Genomic DNA, 24,138 nt, shown 5'->3' with positions numbered 1-24,138 from the left:
TTTTTAACTTTTTCTACTTGGATTTTATGTTTTCTGTCTGAATTTAGATCAGTTGTGTTAATACAGTATGCTAAAATGAAAACACAACTGTAAATTCAGGCATGTGAGGTTGCGCTGAAAAGAATGATACCAAACAAGGCAAAGTAAATAGTTTTTAAAGGTGAAATGTAGACGGAAACGTCAAAAGTAGTAAAAAATGGCCAATTATAACCTGGATGCCAGAGGGTTGAACATGTTTTTTTTTTTTAAGTAACGCAATAGTTACTTTTCAAGTAATTAATTACTTTTAGAATCTTGTAACTCAGTTACTTTTTTAAGAAGTAACTAGTAACTATAACTAATTACTTATAGTAACTTGCCCAACACTGGTCAACACAGCTGAATCAAATGATTAGTTCACTACCAGGCCCCTGAAAACTTGAAGACATGTTGTGGAGGTCATTTAGCAATTTGAATCAGCTTTATTGGATCAAGGACACATTTAAAACCTGCAGGAGATGTGAGGTGGGTCACTGGTACTTTGGCAAACAGAGTGAGTACCCAGTATGGCAACGCTACAACCACCACAATCAGCTCTCTTTTTGGCCTAGCTACATGAGCATTTAACAGTCATTGTGTCCAGTGTGTAATCAGGGGTGACTTTCTGTCTAAAGACAAAACCCTGACCTTCACAGATCTACTGTGGGTATCAGCTGTTCATTTTTTGTCTTCTTTTGTGTAATTACTGCTTTAAACAGTTTTTTATTTTATAAAGAGATATGAGTAAATAGGAGTAAAGAGAGTGAGTAAATAGGTCAAACGAGTACACTGACTGATGCCACCATGCAGCTTTTAAAAAGTGTGGGTAAGCTGTGAGTCACAGGCGGACTATTTAAAGCACTCACGGCATGCACAAGGCACAGAGATAAATTGAGAAACAACTTGAGTGGTTTTACTTCACTGTCATGGAAATTGTTTCATCATTACAGTAAAGACAGAAACAGAATGATGCCTCTAGTTTTTATTGCCACTGTCCAAAATGTGATAAGAGTGCACAGCTCAGAGAAATTGGGGAACACTTGTTGTCAAATTATAACACAAAATCTGTGAAACTTCAGGGATATGAAATGAAAGTGACAACAGGTGTGTTGGACAGGCAACGATAAGAAAATGCCTTAAACAGGAATAGGTATTACAGGGAGTGCAGAATTATTAGGCAAATGAGTATTTTGTCCACATCATCCTCTTCATGCATGTTGTCTTACTCCAAGCTGTATAGGCTCGAAAGCCTACTACCAATTAAGCATATTAGGTGATGTGCATCTCTGTAATGAGAAGGGGTGTGGTCTAATGACATCAACACCCTATATCAGGTGTGCATAATTATTAGGCAACTTCCTTTCCTTTGGCAAAATGGGTCAAAAGAAGGACTTGACAGGCTCAGAAAAGTCAAAAATAGTGAGATATCTTGCAGAGGGATGCAGCAGTCCTAAAATTGCAAAGCTTCTGAAGCGTGATCATCGAACAATCGAGCGTTTCATTCAAAATAGTCAACAGGGTCGCAAGAAGTGGGGTGGAGTACTGGTTTGGGCTGGTATCATCAAAGATGAGCTTGTGGGGCCTTTTCGGGTTGAGGATGGAGTCAAGCTCAACTCCCAGTCTTACTGCCAGTTTCTGGAAGACACCTTCTTCAAGCAGTGGTACAGGAAGAAGTCTGCATCCTTCAAGAAAAACATGATTTTCATGCAGGACAATGCTCCATCACACGCGTCCAAGTACTCCACAGCGTGGCTGGCAAGAAAGGGTATAAAAGAAGAAAAACTAATGACATGGCCTCCTTGTTCACCTGATCTGAACCCCATTGAGAACCTGTGGTCCATCATCAAATGTGAGATTTACAAGGAGGGAAAACAGTACACCTCTCTGAACAGTGTCTGGGAGGCTGTGGTTGCTGCTGCACGCAATGTTGATGGTGAACAGATCAAAACACTGACAGAATCCATGGATGGCAGGCTTTTGAGTGTCCTTGCAAAGAAAGGTGGCTATATTGGTCGCTGATTTGTTTTTGTTTTGTTTTTGAATGTCAGAAATGTACATTTGTGAATGTGGAGATGTTATATTGGTTTCACTGGTAAAAATAAATAATTGAAATGGGTATATATTTGTTTTTGTTGTTGCCTAATAATTATGCACAGTAATAGTCACCTGCACACACAGATATCCCCTAAAATAGCTAAAACTAAAAACAAACTAAAAACTACTTCCAAAAACATTCAGCTTTGATATTAATGAGTTTTTGGGTTCATTGAGAACATGGTTGTTGTTCAATAATAAAATTATTCCTCAAAAATACAACTTGCCTAATAATTCTGCACTCCCTGTAGGTGTAAGGACACTCTGTCTCTCGAGTTGGACACAGGACACACATGTACAAATACACATGTACACAGACACAGACATACAATCACCCTTTTTTTCTGTTCTCTAACTGCTCTCCTATAGAAGCTCAGTCTGAGTAAAGTTCTTTTTTCTCCTCTTGTCCCCAGATGTTGTTAATTTCGTTTTTCTAACCATGCGATTTCTCTCTGACCTGTCTTCCCAATGTGATATTTGTGCAATGTGATATTTGTGCAATGTATGTATGGTTGAAATGGGTCCAATGGGTTTTTTGGTATCATTATAATGAATCTTAATTCACAGCTATGGGCAATTTAGTGCTACTAATTGAACTGCAATGTACTACTATGCAGACCCATGACTGAATATGTTTCCTGTCATAGGATTGCAGTGTTTGCTCTTTCAGAGTTTGTTTTTTCCTTTCCAAATGAAAAAGAATAATAAAAATTATTATTTCATATGAAATCAAATTCCACGTCAGTGTCAGTGATCAAACAGTGGGACACTCTAGAAGAGAAACTGCTTTTAGTGAGTTGTACATGGTTATTTTTATTTCTTAAGCATCCGCCACACAGATAACAGATGACTGATAAACTTTTCTGTGTTCTACTCAGTCATGGAAACTCTGCTCTATTCTTTGTGCTCTAATTCTACTAACTATTTTCTACTAACTTATGATTGTTGTATTCAGTCATATTTATTCATAGCTTTAAACTGCAGTAGTCAGTGATTAATTGACTAGCAACTCTCACATATAAGTGTTTTCGTGAAGGGTGCACTGTGAGTGTGATTAAAGGGTGAGATATATACACACACACACACACACACACACACACACACACACACACACACAAACACAGGATATGACATCATGCCCATAGAAAATAGTGGTATTACTGCAAGTAAGAATAATTTAGTGCCACTGCTGAGTGCCTGCAACACAATGCATCTTTTGATGCAACCTATAAAACAGATTAAGACAAACTGGAACAAATTATTTGGTGTTGTAATGACTCATTCGACCCACACTGGCCCAAGTCAGCTTTAAGTACCATCAGGTGCTTAAAGCTGACGTCTCATAGATTCCCAAATTCCAGGTTTCGACACTCTGTGACCAAAATTCACTGAACCAACAGCACAACAGCAAAAGAAGACCAAAATTATGCTTCATGTTTGAAAAACATTGTAATGATTTCACTTTTATTTTGGCTCTCTTGCTTCCACCATAATAAAATTGCACTTCCTATCTCTGTACTTCCCTTTCTCTGTGTGTGTGTGTGTGTATATATATATCACCCTTAATCACACAGTGCACCCCTCACAAAAACACTTATATGTGAGAGGTGCTTTACAAACACTGACTACTGCAGTGTAAAGTTATGAATAAATATGACTGAATACAACAATCATAAGTTAGTAGAAAATAGTACGTTGTGATGATTTCACTTTTATTTTGGCTCTCTTGTTTCCACCATAATAAAATTGCACTTCCTATCTATGTGTGCTTCAAGACCAATTTTCCATCAAAACCCCTATTTTCTGCCTTATTCACTTGTTCATTATGTACACTAAAAAGCCACATTTCTGCTATTAAGTACAGGAGAAATATCAATGTCTCTAATAAACCTCTAACTGAAAAATAAAAAGGTTATGTTTTTCACTTTCTACTAAAGAAAACTTCAAAAAGAGAGCTTATATTGGCTGGTTTATTGCAGATATACTTACACAAGCAATTTGATGTTAATTGGCAAACAACGCAAAAAATTAGGTCTTATTTTTTGCACTCGATATTAATATTAGTTTAGATGGAAGCATATCTTTTATAAATCACTCTTAAACTAACCACGACTATGAGCGCTATTTAATGATAGTGCACGTTTTGGGTTTTTGTTTTGTTTTGCTTTGCTTTCTTTCTTTTTTTTTTCACGATTGTGTAAATATGGCCCCAAAAGGCTGTGCAGGAACAGGAAATGTGGTACCTTTATGAGGCTGCGGTCAGAAGTGCGTTTTCCGACAGAAAATAGCTAACAAAATGTGCTCATAAACAGGTGCAGTGAAGAGATTGCAGCACTTGGAACTGACTCAACTTAAAATTAACCTGCAGTGGATCTTGTGGAAATTTATTGTTGTTTCATTGTAACATGAGCCCTGCCAGGGCAAAAAAATCAACCCAGGCATTTTGACTAGAGTCCGACATAGCTGGACTGGCCATCGGGCATACCGGGCATTTGCCCGGTGGGCCGCTGGCGATTTTTTGTTTTTATGGGCCGATGGATTTTTTTATTTTTTTTATTTTTTTTTAGGAAGGGTATATATAATGAAAGGTGTTGGATTGGCCAATTGGTCATGATCGACTCTGGGCTGGACCAATTACAGCCGAGGAGGCCGAATGCACCCTCCCCTTGTTCAGCAATCTTATAGACGAACTAAAGAAAATGGAGAACAAAAAAGGAAAGGAGGTGTTTATGAAAATATCACTAAATCTGTCATTTATTAATTTTAATATTAATTAATGATCATGTCTCACCTCTAGTGTTCTTGGTCTTAATTTAAGGTTTCTACCATGTGTTGTAGATAGTTCAGGAGGTTAACTCGACCAAGCAGTCTTTTTGTTTCCGCTATGTACTGTTTAAAATCCAGAATAGGGAGGATGGTGTAGGTTTAAGTTTATTAGATTGATACATATATACCAACAAGGCAGTGTACATCAAAGCAGTTGTTTTCATGCAAAGGCTTTATGGTTTTTCCTATAGCGATTGACAGATGACGTGACTTTCGCGCATTGCATGCCAGGAACTCGTGGCAAAACAATCCAAATACCGCATCAAATGCAAGCATTTGCAGCACCGCAAAACGTTCATTCTCCGGTTCCAATACCTTCTTGGTTTTTCTTTGCCGCACAAAAAAGGAATGTACAAAACTAAGGAGAACAATGCCGGACCATACAAAGACAGACTCGACGAAAAGGCAAAGAAAAGATACGAGGAAAAATCAAAGGAGTGAGAGGGTCAGACCCTTACGAGCACACAAAGTGGACAAAAGACGTTAGCGTGCTGCCCAACTTTCACCACGCTCAGATTTATAATTATATGGATCTTGGGTGAGTGCATACACTCATGAAGTTTTAGTAACTTCAGGTCACTGCAACAAGCCCGGGTACAGTTTACCGACGGATGGGTACAGGACCTTGAAATGCACCGTGTAGAACGAAAGACCATGTACAAACAAAGGTAAGTTTACCAGTCTCACAAATCGTCTTCATAAATACACAATCGTTAACCGTTTATTAATATAACCTTTGAGCTCAACGGTAATTAATTAGTAGTGGAAATAATTTCTGGTGACAATAATATTGTATGTTGTAATCGCACTGGACAATTAGTGATACAAAACAACTGTTTTATCCTGTGAATAAAAGTATATGTTTTTGTCAATGTACCCTGGTAATAACAGAAGCGAAACGCAATATTATATACAATAAATAAAGAAGCATAGCGTGACAATTTCTGTTCAGCGCCAGACTTGCTTGTAACCTATATCACCAATTATGTTAAGAAAAATGACGTATTAAGTACTACAAAACACTGACCTTTGTGGGAATGCTTGGAGCAGACTAACATGTGAGCTGGAGTGTTCTGAGACGTTATATTTGGTATATCTAGACCATCCGTTGGCTCTTACTTGAAACATGGCTTAAAAAATTTCTCTTCAACGACATAATCCGATAAAAAAAACCCGATCTCTTTACCCGTCGGCTTCCCGTGGCTGTCATGCGACCGGCTATTGCAGTTAATAATACAACAGCTTCTTGCCATTTTTTGGGTTTCTTTTTATCGCTGTGTAACTGAGTTCAATTGAAAGCCTGCGTGCGCTAGTACCTCTTGCCTCAAGTTCCCAGAATCCTTTGCGGTTTTACCCCTGAATGACGTCACATTTTCAATCTCTATCCTGGTGGGCCGGTCTCTAGTCAAAATGCCCGGGCCGATTTTTTGTCCCAGTCCAGCCCTGGAGTCCGACCCACCAGGAATTATAGGAAAAACCATAAACCCTTTGAATAAAAACAAATGCTGTTGTGAAAGTGATGTGCACTATCTTGTTGGTAAATAAGTATCAATCTAATAAACTTAAACCTACACTATCCTCCCTATTCTGGTATTTTAAACAGTGCTTACCGGAAATATCAACATCAATGCGATAAACAAACAAGAGAAACGGGACTTGCGACTGAAAAGCCGATCAGCTGATCATTGATAAGTTTCATGATTGAAGTAGCTAAGATAAGTAGATAAGTTTCATTCTAGCTGAAGTACGGGACAAATCGCGTTCCTTTTCACCTCAATACGGAACTTTAAAGTTCAACCTCATCGGCTGTAATTGGTCCAGCCCAGAGTCGATCATGACCAATTAGCCAATCCACCGCCTTTAATTGCTTATACTGTTACAAAACAAACAAACAAACAAACAAAAGGTCATGGCCCATAAAAACGAAAAATCATCTTTAAATCATCAAACTGTAAATTATAAATTTTAAATTGTTGTCGATCCCTTTACCCCTAGTCCTACATTGTATATTTATTTTGTTACTATTTATTGTTTGTTTACTTGCACTGCTGTAACCGGAGCCTCGTCGGCTCGTCTCTGTAGCCTACTGTATGTAGCGGAGATGACAATAAAGTTTTCTTTGACTTCAGCAGCGAGCAGGCGCACCGAGGGCTCTCGCGCTCACTTTTCGCGCATAGAATTTCGAAAAAACATCGGTGCAAATTATAAGTCTGTATCATGATGTCTGGTGTTTTTGTGTTTGTTGGTTTGTTTTTACTTTCTTTTATTTTGCGAGTTGGTTATTAGATGCTGCTCCAGCCCTCTCCTCCCTGTGCAAGCAGCAGTCGCACCTCGCAAACGGAGGGCGCCCTTACTCCCAGGAAATGGGCGATAGAAAACCGATCGGTGCCTATGCCATTCCCACTATGCGCTGGCATGACGTAGGGGCAGAATGAGTACGAGCATTTTTTTTCCCGATGCCCGTGATGCCGCCCCCACCACGATACCGCCCCGGGCAACCACCCGTGTCGCCCGTATCAAAAACCGCACTTCTGCAACAGAAAATCATTGCCTAATGCAGAGGTTCCCAAAGTGTGGGGCCCGCCCCCTAGGGGGGGCGCAGAGCCATTGCAGGAGGGGCGCGGTATGAAAAGAAAAAAAAAAAAAAAAAGAGCGCTTGGACACTGTGGACAGGTTTTTGATGGGGCTCCCACACAAACGCAAAGCAGGAGATGAAGCATCGCCAAATATGTTTCCAAACCAACTTCCTTCCAAGCCAAAGACAGGAAAATATGGTGAAGCATATCTTCCCTTTGGCTTCACCTGCACAAGTGCCAAGGTAGGTCTCCCCTGCAAAATTAGTTTCCCTGCGTCGGGAGCACGCGCTGGGCTCTCCAAATCACGGACAAACAGTATCCCACATTCTTGATTTTTAGTTCACAAACACTTCTTGTAATAACTAACTACTCCTGACATTTTGGACATGTTAGCTCTTTATGCAGTAAAGTTACAGCGGGATACAAATAATATCAGGCTGATCCTGCCGTAATTTGTTCCCCCTGTTCAAATCACGGACAAACAGTATCCCGCAGCTGTTTATGTGTTTAAACCCATTTTGCACAGAGAGACATTAAATGAAAAATGTATTGATAGCAATGTTGAATATTATTACACAGGAAAAAAAAACAACTACACGTAAAATAATTACACCGTGACGCCTCTGCCTTTCTAAATGGAGGGACAGTAACTGCGTGTGTATATGTAAGCGTGTAAAACCTGAAGATAGAGACAAAATACTGTTACTGTTAATCTGACTATCTGCCATTCTGCAATTCATCTCATGTAAACAATAACGTGGCGCTGTTACGACCCGGCTCTGCTAGGCGACAGTGGACGTAACATGTAGTGATGCGCGAATCATGAACGAATCGTTCAATACTCGAGAATCACTTTACTGACTCATGAATCATGATTCACAAGCGCAACTGACTCACTGACTCATCCCTGTTGCTGTTAGCAAACTATTTTCATTAGTAGAAATATATCTAGCTTATAATTCAAATTGTGAAGAAAAACACAACATCCAGTATCTTAACAAAAACATTTCTGCTCTGAACTGGAAGAAAAAACCCTGAGTAGAAGCTCACATCAAGAAAATAGCTCCTTGGTTCACAGTAGCATCGCTCTGCTAACATGCTAACAGCACATTTGAGCTACTCGCCCCCTCGCTTCCTGCGCTGAATCGTAGTGTAAGCAAATCACTCAGGACTCACTAACCCCCTCCCTCCTGTGCTGAATCATAGAGCGAGCGAATCACTCACTCAATCACCCCCTCCCTCCTGGCTCGCAGCTACTTCTTCTTCTTCTTGGTTGGCAACCAATGTTAAGGCGCACTACCGCCCCCTGGCTCACAGCGCCAGTGGACATTTAGATGAGAAAATATATATTTGACACATGTAAGGAAAATACTAATAAAATAAAAATAAACAAAATAAATGTTCCCTTTAGAAATTCTTTTGTTCTTTTTTGCTATATAAAATAGTTGTTTTCTTTAAGAATCACTCATCTTAGCAGTAGGATTTACACTAAAAGAGAAATAAATTAAGTTTGAGTGAAAATGTACATTTTTTGCACTCTCTGGTCAACTGACTCAGTGACTCAAATGACTCAAAAAACCCGATTCACTTTGGTGAGTGACTCACTAAAACTCGATTCAGTAAAAAGAATCAAATTTACCATCACTAGTAACATGAATGAGCCCAGAGACCAGGGGTTTAGATAAAAAGAAAAACATAAGGTTTATTAACACAACTGAAAACCGTTAGTGAAACTCACTAGGCAGTAGGGGGCTTTAAACGAACATAACAAACAGCTCATGTATTCAAATAACACTAATATAACACTAGTCATCTAATGACAATCACCTAAACATCTCACAGGTGGCTACTCCAAAACAAAGGCTCAAATGGGCAGCAGTGCAAAGGCAGGAGGGACAATCTGCACAGTCTGTTCAAATCAACAAGTCCCCCACAAATGCAGGATCCTCAGCCTTTTATATTCCCCGGTAAATGCAGGCAGCCGTGTCATTGGTCCGTCGTGTTCAAGGCTCCTGCAGCAGCCAATGGTGTGGCACACTCTGATCTGCATGAAGTTGGGGCGGGCATAGGTCCGGGCCAGCCAATCCCCCATGAGTCCTGGAACACTTTGATTTCCATAGAGGAAGGCGGGGCCACCTGAGGCCAGAGGCCATAACAGGCGCATAGCGTGACGTGAAAAGAGGCACATACCTTTGACGTTGCGTGACGAACTCTGTAATCCTCGTCCACACGTAAACGCAAAAAGGAGTTTTAAATAATCTCGCGTTTTGGTGAATCGCAACGCCGTTTACGTGTTGATGAAAAGCCCAAACGCATAGAAACAGCTGAGTTTTCAAAAATACCCGTGTAGGTGTGGACGTAGCGTTAAAGAGTTAGTAGTATATTTTATTACTACCTGTAATTTATTGCCGTTTACTTGTATTTGCTTAATTGTTTACTAAATGTTTGAGGTGTGAAATAAACCACAATGGAGTTTGTAAACAAAATATGGGTGTGTGTGTTTGGAGGATGTGTTTGTGCGGGGGGGGGGCGAACATTTTTCTTGTAAAAAAGGGGGGCCTGGCAAAAAAAGTTTGGGAACCACTGGCCTAATGATTTGTTTCTCCGTAAAGTTGGTTTATGTGAATATCCTTTTAACTCTAACAAGATCAGTGGATGGAAGTTATTGCGACTCCATGAGCAGTCTGCTGCTCCCGATGGTGGTGCTTCAGTGCACATATGTAGTAGAAGGTACGTATGATATCTTTTATTGCTATTATTTTAATTACTTCTGCTTTTGTGGAAGGTAGTTCTGAGCAGGCTTGGATCAACGTTTTGGGGTTAGGGAGTGCTGGGAGTGGCACACCCTGTTGCCAAGGGTAGGCACCACAGCACCCCCTGCCAAATACAAAAAATAAAATAAATAAAGTGCAGAATCACTTAAAACACTATAACTGGCGTTAGTTTTCCTTAGGAAATATGTGTTAAATCAGTAAAAAATAGTAAAAAAAAAAAATCAACAGTAGAAGAATTTGAATGAGTGATCAGCCCATATCACCAGTTTCCACAATGGCACGAAAGCGTTTTAAACAAACAAAAAACCCAAACAAAAACAAACAAACAAACAAAATAAACACAACAAAAGAGCAAAGAACTTCAATTTTTCTGTGTTTGCCTGATCCCCTTATCAGCTTAGACATTACATTTAAAAACATGTAAAATACAATCAGACTCCCAGAACTGATGATTGTCCTCACAGACATTTTGAACAGTTTGGACATCAGTACACCGAGGTGAGGAAATCACCCAAATCCCTGAGTGTCAGTTCACATTCGGAGTATTTTAACTGTGCACCCAGCTGAAGGTAACGCTTTAGCTTATTATAAGCTGCAGTTTTAACAGTGTAATTAAGCAGCAGTCCTGTCTTTGATAAAAAAAAAGGGCACTTATCTGTGTACATTTGGAGTTTCGGTGGGGGTAAATATTATCCACATTTGGAAAGGTTCTGGTCGTCAGGTTTATTGTATGTCTTGTCTTTTGTGTCTTAAGAGACCTCTTGGTTGGACAACTTGTAGACTTTCTAATGGTTAACCAATGGATTTGCTCACCTGTGTTTGTGCCTGACATGTGCGCCCTGTGAGGTTTAATTCTAGGTTCTAGGTTTAAACCTTTAGGTGTGCGCCGCTCAAAAGCCCAATCATAATATCATACATGTCATGCCTTGTAAATCATCCTTCATAGTTAACGTAAAATTCTCAACAGAGTCCTCTTCTAGCTCATAAACTGTACATGTGTAGTATTCCATAGCTAACTGTTCCAATATGCCTAAGAAAATACACAATATTTCATCTCCATCCATCCATCCATCCATCCATCCATCCATTCGCTTCCGCTTATCCTTTTCAGGGTCGCGGGGGGCGCTGGAGCATATCCCAGCTGTCATAGGGCGAGAGGCGGGGTACACCCTGGACAGGTTGCCAATCTGTCTCATATTTCAAAATGTCACAAATTACCAAAGGAGTGAGAAGTAAAAGGAGAGACATGACCAGCATCATCCTCTTCCTCCTTGCCTAAAGCCTCATCTACTGCCTGGGCTTTAACAGATGAAAACATAAACCTGCATATTTATTCTGGACATCGTCACAATTACTTATTTTCAGAAGATTAGAGCTTGATCACAAATTAGGCTACATTCTCGATCAATCGATCGATCAATCAATCAATCAGTGTATTTATAAGCGCATTTAAAAAAACAACACAAGTTGACCAAAGTGCTGTACAAAGTAACAAAACAAAATAAAAAACAACAAGCACCAAAAAACCCCCAGAAATGTTACTTTTTTTCCATAGGTGTCCAGCAATGTTATATCCACTTCAAAGAAGGTTTCACTAATGCTGGCTGTAGCTTCCACCCACAGAAAGCTTAAGCCTGAACTCATAGCCTCTGTTGTTTATTTCAGCAGCTTCACTCGCTACAATCACAAACCAACATAAGAGCTTGTTGCCATTTTTCAGCTGAAACTAAACTCATTGTTTACTCTCCCAGTTTCTCCTTATTTCTCTCCTAATAATCTTTAGCTTTGTTTCTGTTACACCACAATTAAATCCGTATAGCTTCTTTCAACATAAGACATCCCCCTTTATAGGAAGTGAGTAAGTAGAATTTATTTATATAGCACTTTTCACAGGTAAAAATCATAAGCACTTCACAATAAAACTGGAAATATATATAAAATAACAATATGAAACAATGAAAAAATTAATTAAAAGCTTGTTTGCATAGAAATGTCTTCAGCTGCTTTTTTAAAAAAGTCAGTTGAGTTTGTACAGGATAAAGACAACAGAAGAGAATTACACAACCCTCGTGCCACTGCCTGAAAAGCCTAATCCCCACACGAACCCAGTACGTGGGACCAACAGTAACCTCTAACCTGAAAATCTGAGGTCTAAAGCATGAGGTTTTAACAGGTCAGAGATATGTTGGGGAGCTTCACTGTGTAGAGCACGAAAGGTTATTATTATTATTATTATTATCATTATTATTATTATTATTATTAAAAAAATAAAACCTAAAGTGGACTGGCAACCACTGAAGAGAAGCCTGGAGTATTAACTGGAGTAGTATGTGACCTCTTGTTAGTGCCAGGTAAAGTCTTGCCACAGTATTCTGTACACTCTGAACGCGATCCAAAGCTGATTAGTTGAAGCAAGTAAAAAGACCATCACAGTAATTCAAACGAGAAGAAATAAAAGCATGAATACAACATATTCATTTTTTTTTTTTTTTTACCAAATGGACCATCCCAGCCTTGCTGTAATGGTCCATTTGATTCACCTTTATTGTTTATTTTATTTTCACTTGCTGAATACGGGACAGACTTGACTGGTGGAAAGAAAGGGAGAAAGAAAGAGGAAAGGAAAAAAACCTGAGAAGAGGGACAGGGAAAAGGGCAAAAAACAAAACCAACAGAATAAGCAGACAAAAATACATATATCGATCACCTGGATCACCTGTTGAGAAAGAAAAAGAAAGCAAGCAGAAGAAAACGAGAGTAATAAACAAGATCACAATGATATATGGGAATATGACAGTAAATACTAAATATTAAACATTATTGTGCAGCACGTGAGATCGACAGCGCACAGTGTGCTTTGAGGTAGGAGCCAAAAGGGTGTAGTTTGTGTGTGTGATCACCCGTGTGTACACCTGTGAGCATGAACGCTTGTTTTTAAAAGGTTCCTTCATGTAATGATCTGCTAGAGGGTGTGGGGGCCATAGCCCCGTCCTCCAGGGCATGAAGCAGGTATGGAGGAGATCAAAACTCCAGACATCCAGAGGCCCCAGAACACAAGAGACCAAGGAAGACCAACAGAGGGGCAGCCGCGCTATCCCAGAAAGAGCTGAGGAGAGTCCCAGATGAGGGGTCACTCAGCAGCCGCAGAGCAGAAGCCAAGGGGTTGCAGTGACGTGCCCGTGAGCTCCGCCGGCAGCCAGCTGTGCCTGAGTGACCGAGCCCGGGCCGAGGCCAAGGGCACCCCATCCCCGGCGTGGCCCGAGCGAGCCCCAGGCTCCATGCCCGATAAGCAGCCGCCAAGGAGTGAGCGGTGGGTACCTGGGCGCCACCCCGGACACAAAGAACCACCAACGCACCGATGTCTGAGGGCGTCTGCCACCGGCAGGGGAAGTGGTGGGGGAGATGGGCCTCAAACCTTGGAGGGCCTGAGATGTCCCCAGAGAGGTGGCGTCTGATACCCAACCTGACATATAGACACGGACAAACAGGCACACACAGATACAAACATCTATTCCCACCCTCATGCTCTCATATACAATTACTCAACACTCACCCAACGTGGAGACAGACATAGAGAGACACTGTACACACAATCACACTCCCCAAGCGTACTCTAAGCCCGGGTCTAGGTACCCTTGCCCCTGGAGGGGAAACTGCGCCCAGACCCAGGTGGTGTTACCCCCTTTCCCTGCGGTGGGAGAAGCAGACCGCCCGACTCCGCAGCAGCAGGGAGGCCCCACATTCCAGACCCCAGTCGGACGGCCAACTCCTCCTCCTAGCCCCCCGCTCCAGCAGGCCGCAGAGAACGGGGGTGTAGGAAGACTCAAACCTCCTCCACCCGCTCATATGTAGTGTTGATGTATGTGTGTTCTAAGGTGCATTTAAAACCCAGGAGGGCATGGAGCTACCTGCCAGAGCAGCAGGTAAGCGTATAGCCCCTCCTGCTAGCCCTCAATGTCTACGTGTATTTAAAATTGAGAGGTGGGCAACGACGCCAGGGGTGAGGTTGTACACCCTGATGGTGATTTGGAATCCGTGTAGCGTGCCCACCCCAAGATCCTATATGTATGTGTAATGAGAGTGTGAGTAATGTGAATGTCTAGGTTGTGGGATAAAATTGAGGCAGAGGCAGCCAGAAGGGGACAGGGGGGTGTCTCCTCTGCACCCTGGTGACACACCCCTACCCCAAGGCCCTGCATGTGTGGGTGATTGTGGTGGAGCGGGAAGAGGGAGGCAGCTGGAGATGGGGAGGGAAGGAAGGAGGGCAGTGACCCCTCCCTGGGGCCAGCTCCCCGCTGACCCCAGTAGGCACCCCATACTCTGCAACCCGCCAGGAAAAGGGGGCCCAGGCCCATCCGGACCGGGGCCCAGTGCAGCAGCCGCCGCCTGCCCCACAGAGCCCGGGACAGTCCACCTGACCCCACCACAGAGAAAACTGCACCCACCCCATCATCCACTCATCTTCCAGACTACACAAGACAATAGACGCCCAGGCTGAGATCTTCCTCCACCTCTCCTGTATCTCCCCCTCCTGCAGAGAGAATTCCTGAAGAGAGGAAAGCTCCTGCAGGATGTGACAACCTCCCCCACCAGTTGAAGAGCCCCCCAGGTGGTTCGATGCACAGGCGGCACCACTGGGCCCCCATACACCCACCCGCCCACAACCCCGGCAACACACCAACCAGGACCCAAGCCCCTGAGGCTTGGCCAGGGCCCCAGCCCAGAGACGGAGCGCCCCCAGAACCTCACGCCCATCCCGGACCCACCCAGGGGCAGCCAGGCTACCAGGTCAGTAACCCACGTCCGTCAGCACAGACCCTCCCCTAGCCCTGCTGCACGCAGCCACGAGGAAACCGTCACCTAAGAGCCAACAGAGCCCCTAATTGGCCATGACCGCTACCCCCGGGTTGAGCCCCCCAAGGAAGATGCTCCCGGGGAGCAGTAGGTTTCATGAATAAATGAAACCTACTGAGATTTTACACATTCTAACTTGTACTTGTATTTTTACACTGTTGTTTTTTTTGTTTTGTTTTTTACTTGTGGATTGTAGCTCTTTGTTAATGAGTGTACAGTTCAACAGTAACTTTCGCGGTGAGGAGAGTTGTTGTGGAGCCTTGTTCACTGAAGTTCACTGTATATAAAATTTTATCATGAAAAGAATAAATGAAAGATGAATTCAAGCAGCGACCCCAAGATATGAATCCTTCATTTGACTGGTCACATGTTCCTTAATTTCTATACAACAAGGCAGAGTTTTTATGTAACTAACTGAAAGACTTTAAATTGTTGAGCTTTTTGATTATCCATCCAAACTGCAACCAGGATCTGCTGGTTTTACATCGTTTTGAGCACGTGTATTTGCTTATGACTTCAAACTGAAAGCATGGGAATCAAGCTGCAGATTATTGTTTTCACATTCCTCTGTCATGGAGATTTAAGGTGGGGTATGTTTTCAGAGTCATTTTCCCAGGCCACTAGAGCACATAACCTTGAGTGTTTCACATGTGGTTAAGGACATGAGTTGTTACCTTACTTAACAGATGTCAGTGTATAATCTTGTTATTTTGATCATTTAATAAACAAAAGTAATATTAATCTTGAGTAGATTAAACACCCAAGAAAATGGTTAAAACATTAGAAAAACCAAACCTGTGGAGGTTTTGTCATGCTTGCAGTTCATTTTTAAAGTCATCACTCTGTCATAGCATCAAGTATACAAATTTTTGTCACTGTTAAGTTACAGATGACTAATAAGCATTGGATGTGACACATGAAGGAGATGCACACGGAGAATATAACATGAAATGTTACAATATTTATGAAATAAACACAATCTTTATGGAAAAACAAATGATTTAATGATTTTTTTAACATATAGATGGTAATAATTTCTGGCCGTGTCACAGTGCTTGTGCAGTTTTGTTCAGGTCGACCTGTTGGTTAGGGAGCAGGAAGGATACATACAAGCATATATACATGCTACGATAAATATAGTAAGAACATTATCACTGTCCTAGGGATTTATGCTTTAGTTGAAGGCAGAATTTTTATTATGGGAGGAAAATGCTGTATTTGTCTGAAAAGAACTACCAAACACAAGTTCAAGATTTAGCGAAAAAATCAAGCGCACACAAAGAAAGAAAGATTTGGTTTAGTCTTCTTAGAGACTCTTTTTTTGTTTCTACTTTTATTTGGCCTGATCTTTAATAGTATTTCACTTTCCAGCTCTTCAGGTGATTGGTGGAAGCGTGACAGTGGTTCAAGGAGGTACCGCTATTTTATCGTGCCATGTCATTGATACCAATGATGACCTGACACAGATTACCTGGCAGAGGAGGACGAGAGAAAAACCTCACAATGACAATTTCCTAACTATCTTACCCAGAGAAGGACCACAGTTTGTCAATGGAGGTGATGATCGATTTAAATATATCGGGAATTTTAATCAAAAAAATGGAACTCTCCAGTTAGCTGATGTTACTCTGAAGGATGAAGGCAGCTACACGTGCATCTTCACGTTGTTTCCCAGTGGAAATCAGAAGACTGAGATACCTCTAATAGTGATTGGTATGTACAAAATATACCCAAAATTCTGGGTGTTTGTATGTGAGGCAGAGACAGAATTACTTTTACCATTCTGCTTGCATGTTGACCTACTTCTGTGCTGTAACTCTCCTAGTGCCTCCTTTCACAAACATCAAGGACAATCTTCCCACTTTGGGCAAAGAAGAGGTTTTATTTGCTACCTGCACGGCTGCTGGATCGAAGCCTCCTGCAGAGGTGAGGTGGCTCACTGGTGCTTTGAGAGACAAAGTGAGGACGACAACAAACTCCACACAGTATGACAACGATACAACTACCACAGTCAGCTCTCTGTTTGGTGTTCCTACGAGAGAGATTAACGGTCACCAGGTCCAGTGTGTCATCAGCAGTGACGCAATGTCTAAAGAAGAAACCCTGCCCTTCAGCATACAGGTCTACTGTGAGTATCAGCTGTTAATAGAGTTTATTATTTGTCTTTTTTGTCATTTTTAATAAAGATTTTTTTTAATTTGACCATAAAAATGTATATTTTTAAACAATATATAGATATACACAGCCATAGATTGAACTGAAAAAAAGAAGTTGAAAAGAAGTTGAACTGAATCAGGAAAAGCCCCGTAAGCCAGTATCAAATACTCTTTACCAGTCAATTTGTACTGTCTAGATATCTCAGCTGCCTCAAATAAGTTTTGTTCATATGAGCTCAGGTATCAACTTACCGATATTCATCATTTAATAATTTTTCAGTTTCATGTATATGTTCAGGTCAGAATGAATTTACTGCAGCTAAAGTCAGAAAATGGCTCAGCAATCCAGTTGGTTTGAAGGAGAGGTACCATTTTTGATTTTAGGGGCACACCACTATCCTGCAAAGTAAAGCTGCTGATGATGTCTGTTTATAGCCATACCTATTTTTTTGTTTCTGGTCTACTACTTCCAGCATGACAAAACACCATGTGACAAAGTCTGTGTCAAACTTGTTTGTCAAGCCTGACAATGAGTCCATTATTTTCACCGATCTCCACAGTCATAAGATCCATCCAGTACACATGAGGAATGGCAGAGGATGAAGCAAAACTAATAGAGGCTTGTTTTGAAACTGAACACAGGTTCGTCTGGTTTTGTGCAGTGTTATGTTTCTGGTGGAAGTCCTTGAGAAGAACACAAAATTTAATATCCTTTTTTCAGACAAGGTGATTGTAAGTGAGTCTTTGGCAACCTTCTATGTGTAGCATAGGATCACTCCTTCAAACTAAATAAAAGGAACCAGAATTTATGGTTTTGCGTGACATGATAGGATTCTGGCAAATGTGAAATATTACTTTGACACCATTAGTATTTCCTCATTTCAGAATTAACACTGTTCTCTTTCGGTTTTTGCAGTCTCTCCCACAGAAGTGAACATTAGAGAAATTTCAGAGAACTCATTTGAGTGTGTGACAGAAGCCAACCCAAGCGCAAACTTTACCTGGAGCAGGTAAAGTAGTTTGAATAATGATTTAAGCTGAAACTTTAATTAACTTCTTTTTGTTTGTCTTGTGCAACCTGTTCTAGAAAAGCCCTGAGGAACAAAAATAGGTATTGTATTTAGTGATATACAGTATAACACATAATAAAGTTGTTGGGAGTGAATTTTGGAAAATTAAAGAAGGCAACATTTAAACTTTAGCTGATGGGTGTTTCCTGAACATGCACGCTTTAGGAACAGACTGTGGTTAAACTGTAGGTTCTGAAAAAAATAATAATTTAAGGTAAATATATACATCTACAAGTAGAGAAGTTGTGGGTATTATTGTTTTTAGATGTTTTACTAAGTTTTTGAGATTTGTTCTTTTTGTCTTCCAGATATTCCTCCTTAGCTGTAGCTAAAAATACATGAACATGGAAGTTATGCTATGACGAGGCATCTGCCATGTGTTTGTACTTCCACAATTCACAACAGTTTCTACTCCTAGAATATTGCTCATATATATATAGTGAAATATTCACAAAATTATCACATAATGGGTCTTCACTCAAACTGGGGTCAAGGTCATAACTCTCATTTTATGGGCACTTTTATATGTTCACAAGAATTACTCATCAAATTTTAGTGAAATTAGATAAATGTGACCTGGATATGACAGTTTGTGAGCTTTCTTGACTTGCGTGGATTTGAATTCTCATTGTTTTGTGCAATACAGCCAACCAGTGTCAATTTAACTTATAACTTTGTGAACATATCCCGGCACTGGCTCCACCTGTCTGAAAGCCCCCACCATCATTCCCATCCCCCAAAGGACTGGAATAGACAGCCTCAATGACTGCAGAATCATAGCCCTCATGTCTCGTGGTCATGAAGTGTTTCGAGTGGATAGTGTCTCAGCACATCACAAACCTCCTTCCTCCCTCTCTCGACCCCCACCAGTTTACAGCACAAATCAGTCCACGGAGGATGCCATCACCATCACCCTTCACAGAACGCAAAGCCATCTAGAGAACAGGAGGAACTATGTGAGGATGCTCTAGCGTCAACACCATAATCTTATCATCACCTTCAGATGCCCCTTCCACCTGGTCCTGGATCATAGGTTCCATCACCACCTGGCCCCAATCAGTCAGACAGCCCCCATCCAAGTCTGTCTCCAACTTCAGGTTTCTCGGCACCCACATCTCTGCCAACCTCACGTGGACCCACAAGACCATTGCCCTGGTAAAGAAGGTCAAGCAGTGGCTGCACTTGTTCCATATCCTGAGGAAGAATAACTTTGAACCAGTAGCTATAGCTGGTCTTCTATTTCTCCTCAGTGGAGAGCGTGCTCTCCTACTGGCTGGGTGGTAGGCTGCACAAGGGGGAATTAACACTACCCGAAAAATCATTGGTTGCCCTCTGCCACCCATGGAGGCCTTTGCCAGATCCTCCTGTCTCAGGAGAACAAAGTCCATCACAGGCGCTCTGGACGGCGCCTCAGGTTAATCAGGTTCCAAACATCCAGACTTACAAACAGCTTCTTCCCCAGGGCTATTTAGACTGTAAACAAACACTATCCCCCACATAGTATGTGCCTTTGTATTGTATATATTCTCTCTTATCTGTTGATTATTCCTGCTGTATTACTATTTATATTTGGCCTGGTGCAACCACAATTTATTTGTATATGTACACTGACAATAAACAGCTATTTTATTCTATTGAGGGATTATGGATGGACGTTCAGCTAAAGTAGATGCTATAATAAGTCATGGTTGGTTCTTCAGATAACAATCAACAAAACAAACATTTAAGGTATTTATTTAAGCTGTTTAGTTTTTAGCAGTTACTGTGAGCAGTTTCACATTTTACTGTATTCCCTCTGGCAAAAACTGTCATTACTGCAGGCTGTCAGAGTCATTACTGGCTCTGACAGTAATGCTGGCTGTAATGTTTTTTAGCTTGACTGAACAGATTTAGTCAAGCTTGAAACACCCCCGAGGTTTTACTCAAATTGTTTTTGCATTTTTACTTCAAGTGCATTTTGTTCAGGAGTTTCCCTATCGTGATTTTAAGACCAAAATTCATGATTCATTTCTCATTTGTAAATGGCCTGTTTTTGAATAGCACTTTACTTAGTCCCCAAGGACCACAAAGCGCTTTACACTACATTCACCCAATCACACACACATTCACACACTGGTGATGGTAAGCTACTTTGTAGCCACAGCTGCCCTGGGGCGCACTGACAGAGGCGAGGCTGCCAGACACTGGCGCCACCGGGCCCTCTGAGCACCACCAGTAGGCAACGGGTGAAGTGTCTTGCCCAAGGACACAACGACCGAGACTGTCCGAGCCGGGGCTCGAACTGGCAACCTTCTGATTACAAGATGAACTGCCAACTCTTGAGCCACAACCACCCCATTGACCCCATTTGTGTGTGTATATATAGATATATATGTAGATTTCCTGTACACAATTAGGTAAAAACAGGCCACAAGTGAAGGTTAATTGTGTGTAAAATGTAAACTACTTCATGAAACTGTCTTTTTGGGTAAATCACTGTGACGACTTATGTCAAACTCATAACTAGTAGTGTTATATTAGTGTTATATTTTATGTTCTTTTGAGATTTTTCCTTATTAACTGATAACAGCTGATTGGAGTAGGTGGCACACGTAGGGATCATTTCCTGTTGAAGAAGAGTCACATGACCAAATTTATGTGAGGACACATGAAGTCTGAAGCATAAAGCCCAGCAGACAGAGAAAGTAGATAAACACTATTATGGTAACCATGATCTCCAACATGGGTTTTAGGTTTTGTTAAACCAGCTAATACAAAGAAAGCCTGACTGCACTGAACTTGGTTTGTGGATTACCCCTTTGGGCAGTACTTTGTACTGTCCTGGTGCTCCAGGAACCCTGGAGGGTTGTGTAAGCTGGTTTAGCTCAGCAGACAAAAGCTAAAAAGAGTTTTGAAAGATGGTTTCATTTAATTACTCTCAAATCAAAACCAATCGGTCATGTCTCGTCCAACTATAAGGGTAACACCTTCACTCAGACATGATCGAATGGGACTTATTTATGGATATAAAACAGTGGGCACTAAATATATAACTATTTGGTCAGGTGTGATACAGACTCGCCTGTTTTTCAGGGTAGGTTATTTCCATGATGTGTGCACAGTTCATATTGAACATAAGGACATAGTTAAATGAAATGCTGATTCATAAAATGAAACACCCATCCATCCATTTTCTTCCACCTATCTGGGGCTGTGTTGCTGGGGCATCCGCCTAAGCAGAGAAGCTGAGCCTGCCTTACCACAGCAACATCCCTCTAGCTTGTCAAGGGGAATGCCAAGGCGTTCCCGACCAGCTGAGAGATATTATCTCTCCAGCGTGTTCCAAATATTGCCTCCTTCCAGTGGGACATAACCGGAACACTTTACCCTGGAGGCATCCTTGTCAGATGCCTGAATCACCTCAACTGGCACCTTTTGATGTGGAGGAGTAGCAGCACTGCTCTGAACCTCTACCAAATGGCTGATGTCCTTACCGTATCTAAGGGAGAGGCCAGCCACCCTTCATTTCCTCCACTTGTATCTGCAATCTGTTCTTTCAAAACAATAACACTAAAGTCCAAACATTACAAATGACATAAATATTTTTTTTCACATTACAAACAGTCTTTTTACACTAAATATTTCATTATGCATATTCACCAGTGTGACTCAGCAGTGCTTGTCTTCTCTCTCTGTAGTTCACTGCTTATCCATTACATGTGAGGAATTCCTGGTAAATGCAGTGTTTATACATTTAAACAGTTTTGCTTTAAGTGCCTCGACAACTTCATTAAGTTATTTTTAAGAGTTTTAGCATCAATGATCCACAGAAGTTCAAAACAATCGTTACAAAAAAAACCCCCAAAACATTTTGACATTTTTTTTAAGTTACAGACTGACGTGAACACCAAGTGGACTCATACAAGCAAAGTAGTGTGATAGATGTCTGTGAAAGTTCTCAGTCATCCAGGTCATCATAGTCTAAGGAGCTTGAAGGATGTTTCACCTCTTATCCGAGAAGCTTCTTCAGTTCTAAGAGCAATTAGTGGAGAGTCCCAGATTTTAAGACCTATGGGATCGTCCCCAAGAGGGTCACGGACCCCCTATTGATCCTCTACCTAATCACACAAGCCAAGGTGTGAAAATGGGTGTGGGTCATAATCATTGAACCCATTGTGAAGCCTAGCCCCACCCTATCATGTGATTTACTGAGGTCAAGTATGTGAATGGGTGTTAAGGCGTCTGGGAAGGGATCTCAAAACTGGATTATAGATTCCAAGTGTACTTCAGACGCAGCCACACACAGACAAAAACTGGTTCATCCTAAATATAAAACACACAATCTTAACAATGTAGTGTATGCTGTACAGTGTAGCGAGGAATGCTCAGACCTCTACATTGAAGAGACCAAACAGCCACTTCATAAAAGCTTAACACAACATAGAACAGCAACCTCAATGGGACCAGACTTGGCTGTCCCAGTCACTCTTTCGAGGATGCCAATGTTCACATTTTGGACAGAGAAGACAGATGGTTTGAAATAGGAGTGAAAGAAGCCATCTATGTCAACTGTGAATGACCTTCTTTGACGGAAGTGGTGGCTCTGTTCATTGTGTGCACAATGAACAGAGCCACCACTTCTGTTCAAAGTCATCTATAATCCAGTTTTAAAATCCCTTCCAGATGCTTTTTCTTTCCAAGCTCCTTAGACTAGTGTGGTAGAAAACTTTACCAAAACTAAGAATGTCTTCACAAAAAATGTATTTCAATTAAAATTGAATTGATTGAAATTCATTGGACTTTTGGCACATCTCACATTTTTTGCCCTCTCTGTGCATTTCACATTGAGCCTCATTCATGTTTTTCCAGATCTGGCCAGTCGTTGCTGCAGTCTGCTGTCAAAGTAGAGGGTGCAAAGCTACAACTGCTGAGTCGGACCTCTGATCTAAATGGCCTCTATCAGTGTGACGCATCTAATGCATATGGAAGAAAACACGCTCAGCTGTATGTGCATGTGGCATCAGGTGAGGTCAGCTTGGATTTAGCTGTGCAGTTTGTCCAAATCTTCTGAAATTTTTTTGTGATTTCTGAGCTTTTGTGTGTTGTTATTGTGTTTTCTTTTTTGTCTATTCCTGTCAAAGGAAACTTGAACATCTAGACAGATTTCTTTGGTAAGCAGCTAGTTTAAAGAAGTGGTTGCCTTACCCTAAAGTCAGCACAAAACAGAACAAGTTAATGGATAACTGATGCCTTACCCAGTGCAGTATATGATCATATTCAACTCAGTTCCACCAATGGCAGCTCAGAACATGTCTTATCTTGTGATTCTTTTCATGATCATATCAAGTTTGTTTCATTTACTTTTGTGCATCAGAACTTGTCAGTACAGGGACATTTTTGAATGTTTTTGGTACAGATGTTGCGTGGTGTTTGAATACCGTCAGATTCATCTTAATGTGAAATATAAAACTAAATGCCAGGAAAGTGAGAGAGAACAATAGATCATTTCATTCTCATTATATTCTCACTCCCTGTGTCTTTGCAGGAACATGCTCGGCTGCTTGGGCCTCATTTGCAGTTTTCTTCTCCTGAATGTCATTGGGGCTGCAGCATGGTGGTTTTTCAAATCTGGATATTTTCAAAGGTGCTTAGAACAATAATCATGCAGGCATACATTTAGGATGTAGCATGATAAGTAGTTATTATAGTATTTCAATGTCATATTGTTGAAACTCCTCAATAAAAGCTAAAAGTCTCCACTTGAATTTAAAATTCAATTTGATTTTATTTC

The 24,138-nt window shown here is 41.2% G+C and overlaps 1 protein-coding gene across 1 annotated transcript in view; it reads left to right on the top strand.

Moving 5' to 3' along the window:
- LOC116335392 (nectin-4-like) overlaps window positions 1-23,946 on the top strand; it is a 26,801-nt gene extending 2,855 nt beyond the window's left edge. Inside the window, exons 3-7 of the mRNA XM_039600362.1 lie at window positions 16,514-16,855; window positions 16,968-17,270; window positions 18,215-18,308; window positions 23,217-23,371; window positions 23,893-23,946. Of these exons, the coding sequence (XP_039456296.1) occupies window positions 16,514-16,855; window positions 16,968-17,270; window positions 18,215-18,308; window positions 23,217-23,371; window positions 23,893-23,939 (941 nt within the window). The 3' untranslated portion in view covers window positions 23,940-23,946. The remainder of the gene's footprint in view (window positions 1-16,513; window positions 16,856-16,967; window positions 17,271-18,214; window positions 18,309-23,216; window positions 23,372-23,892) is intronic.
- Window positions 23,947-24,138: the final 192 nt, after the last annotated feature.

The sequence above is a fragment of the Oreochromis aureus genome, linkage group 16 (genome assembly GCF_013358895.1).
Source record: "Oreochromis aureus strain Israel breed Guangdong linkage group 16, ZZ_aureus, whole genome shotgun sequence".
Lineage (NCBI taxonomy): Eukaryota > Metazoa > Chordata > Actinopteri > Cichliformes > Cichlidae > Oreochromis > Oreochromis aureus.
This window is presented reverse-complemented; position numbering and strand designations above follow the sequence as displayed.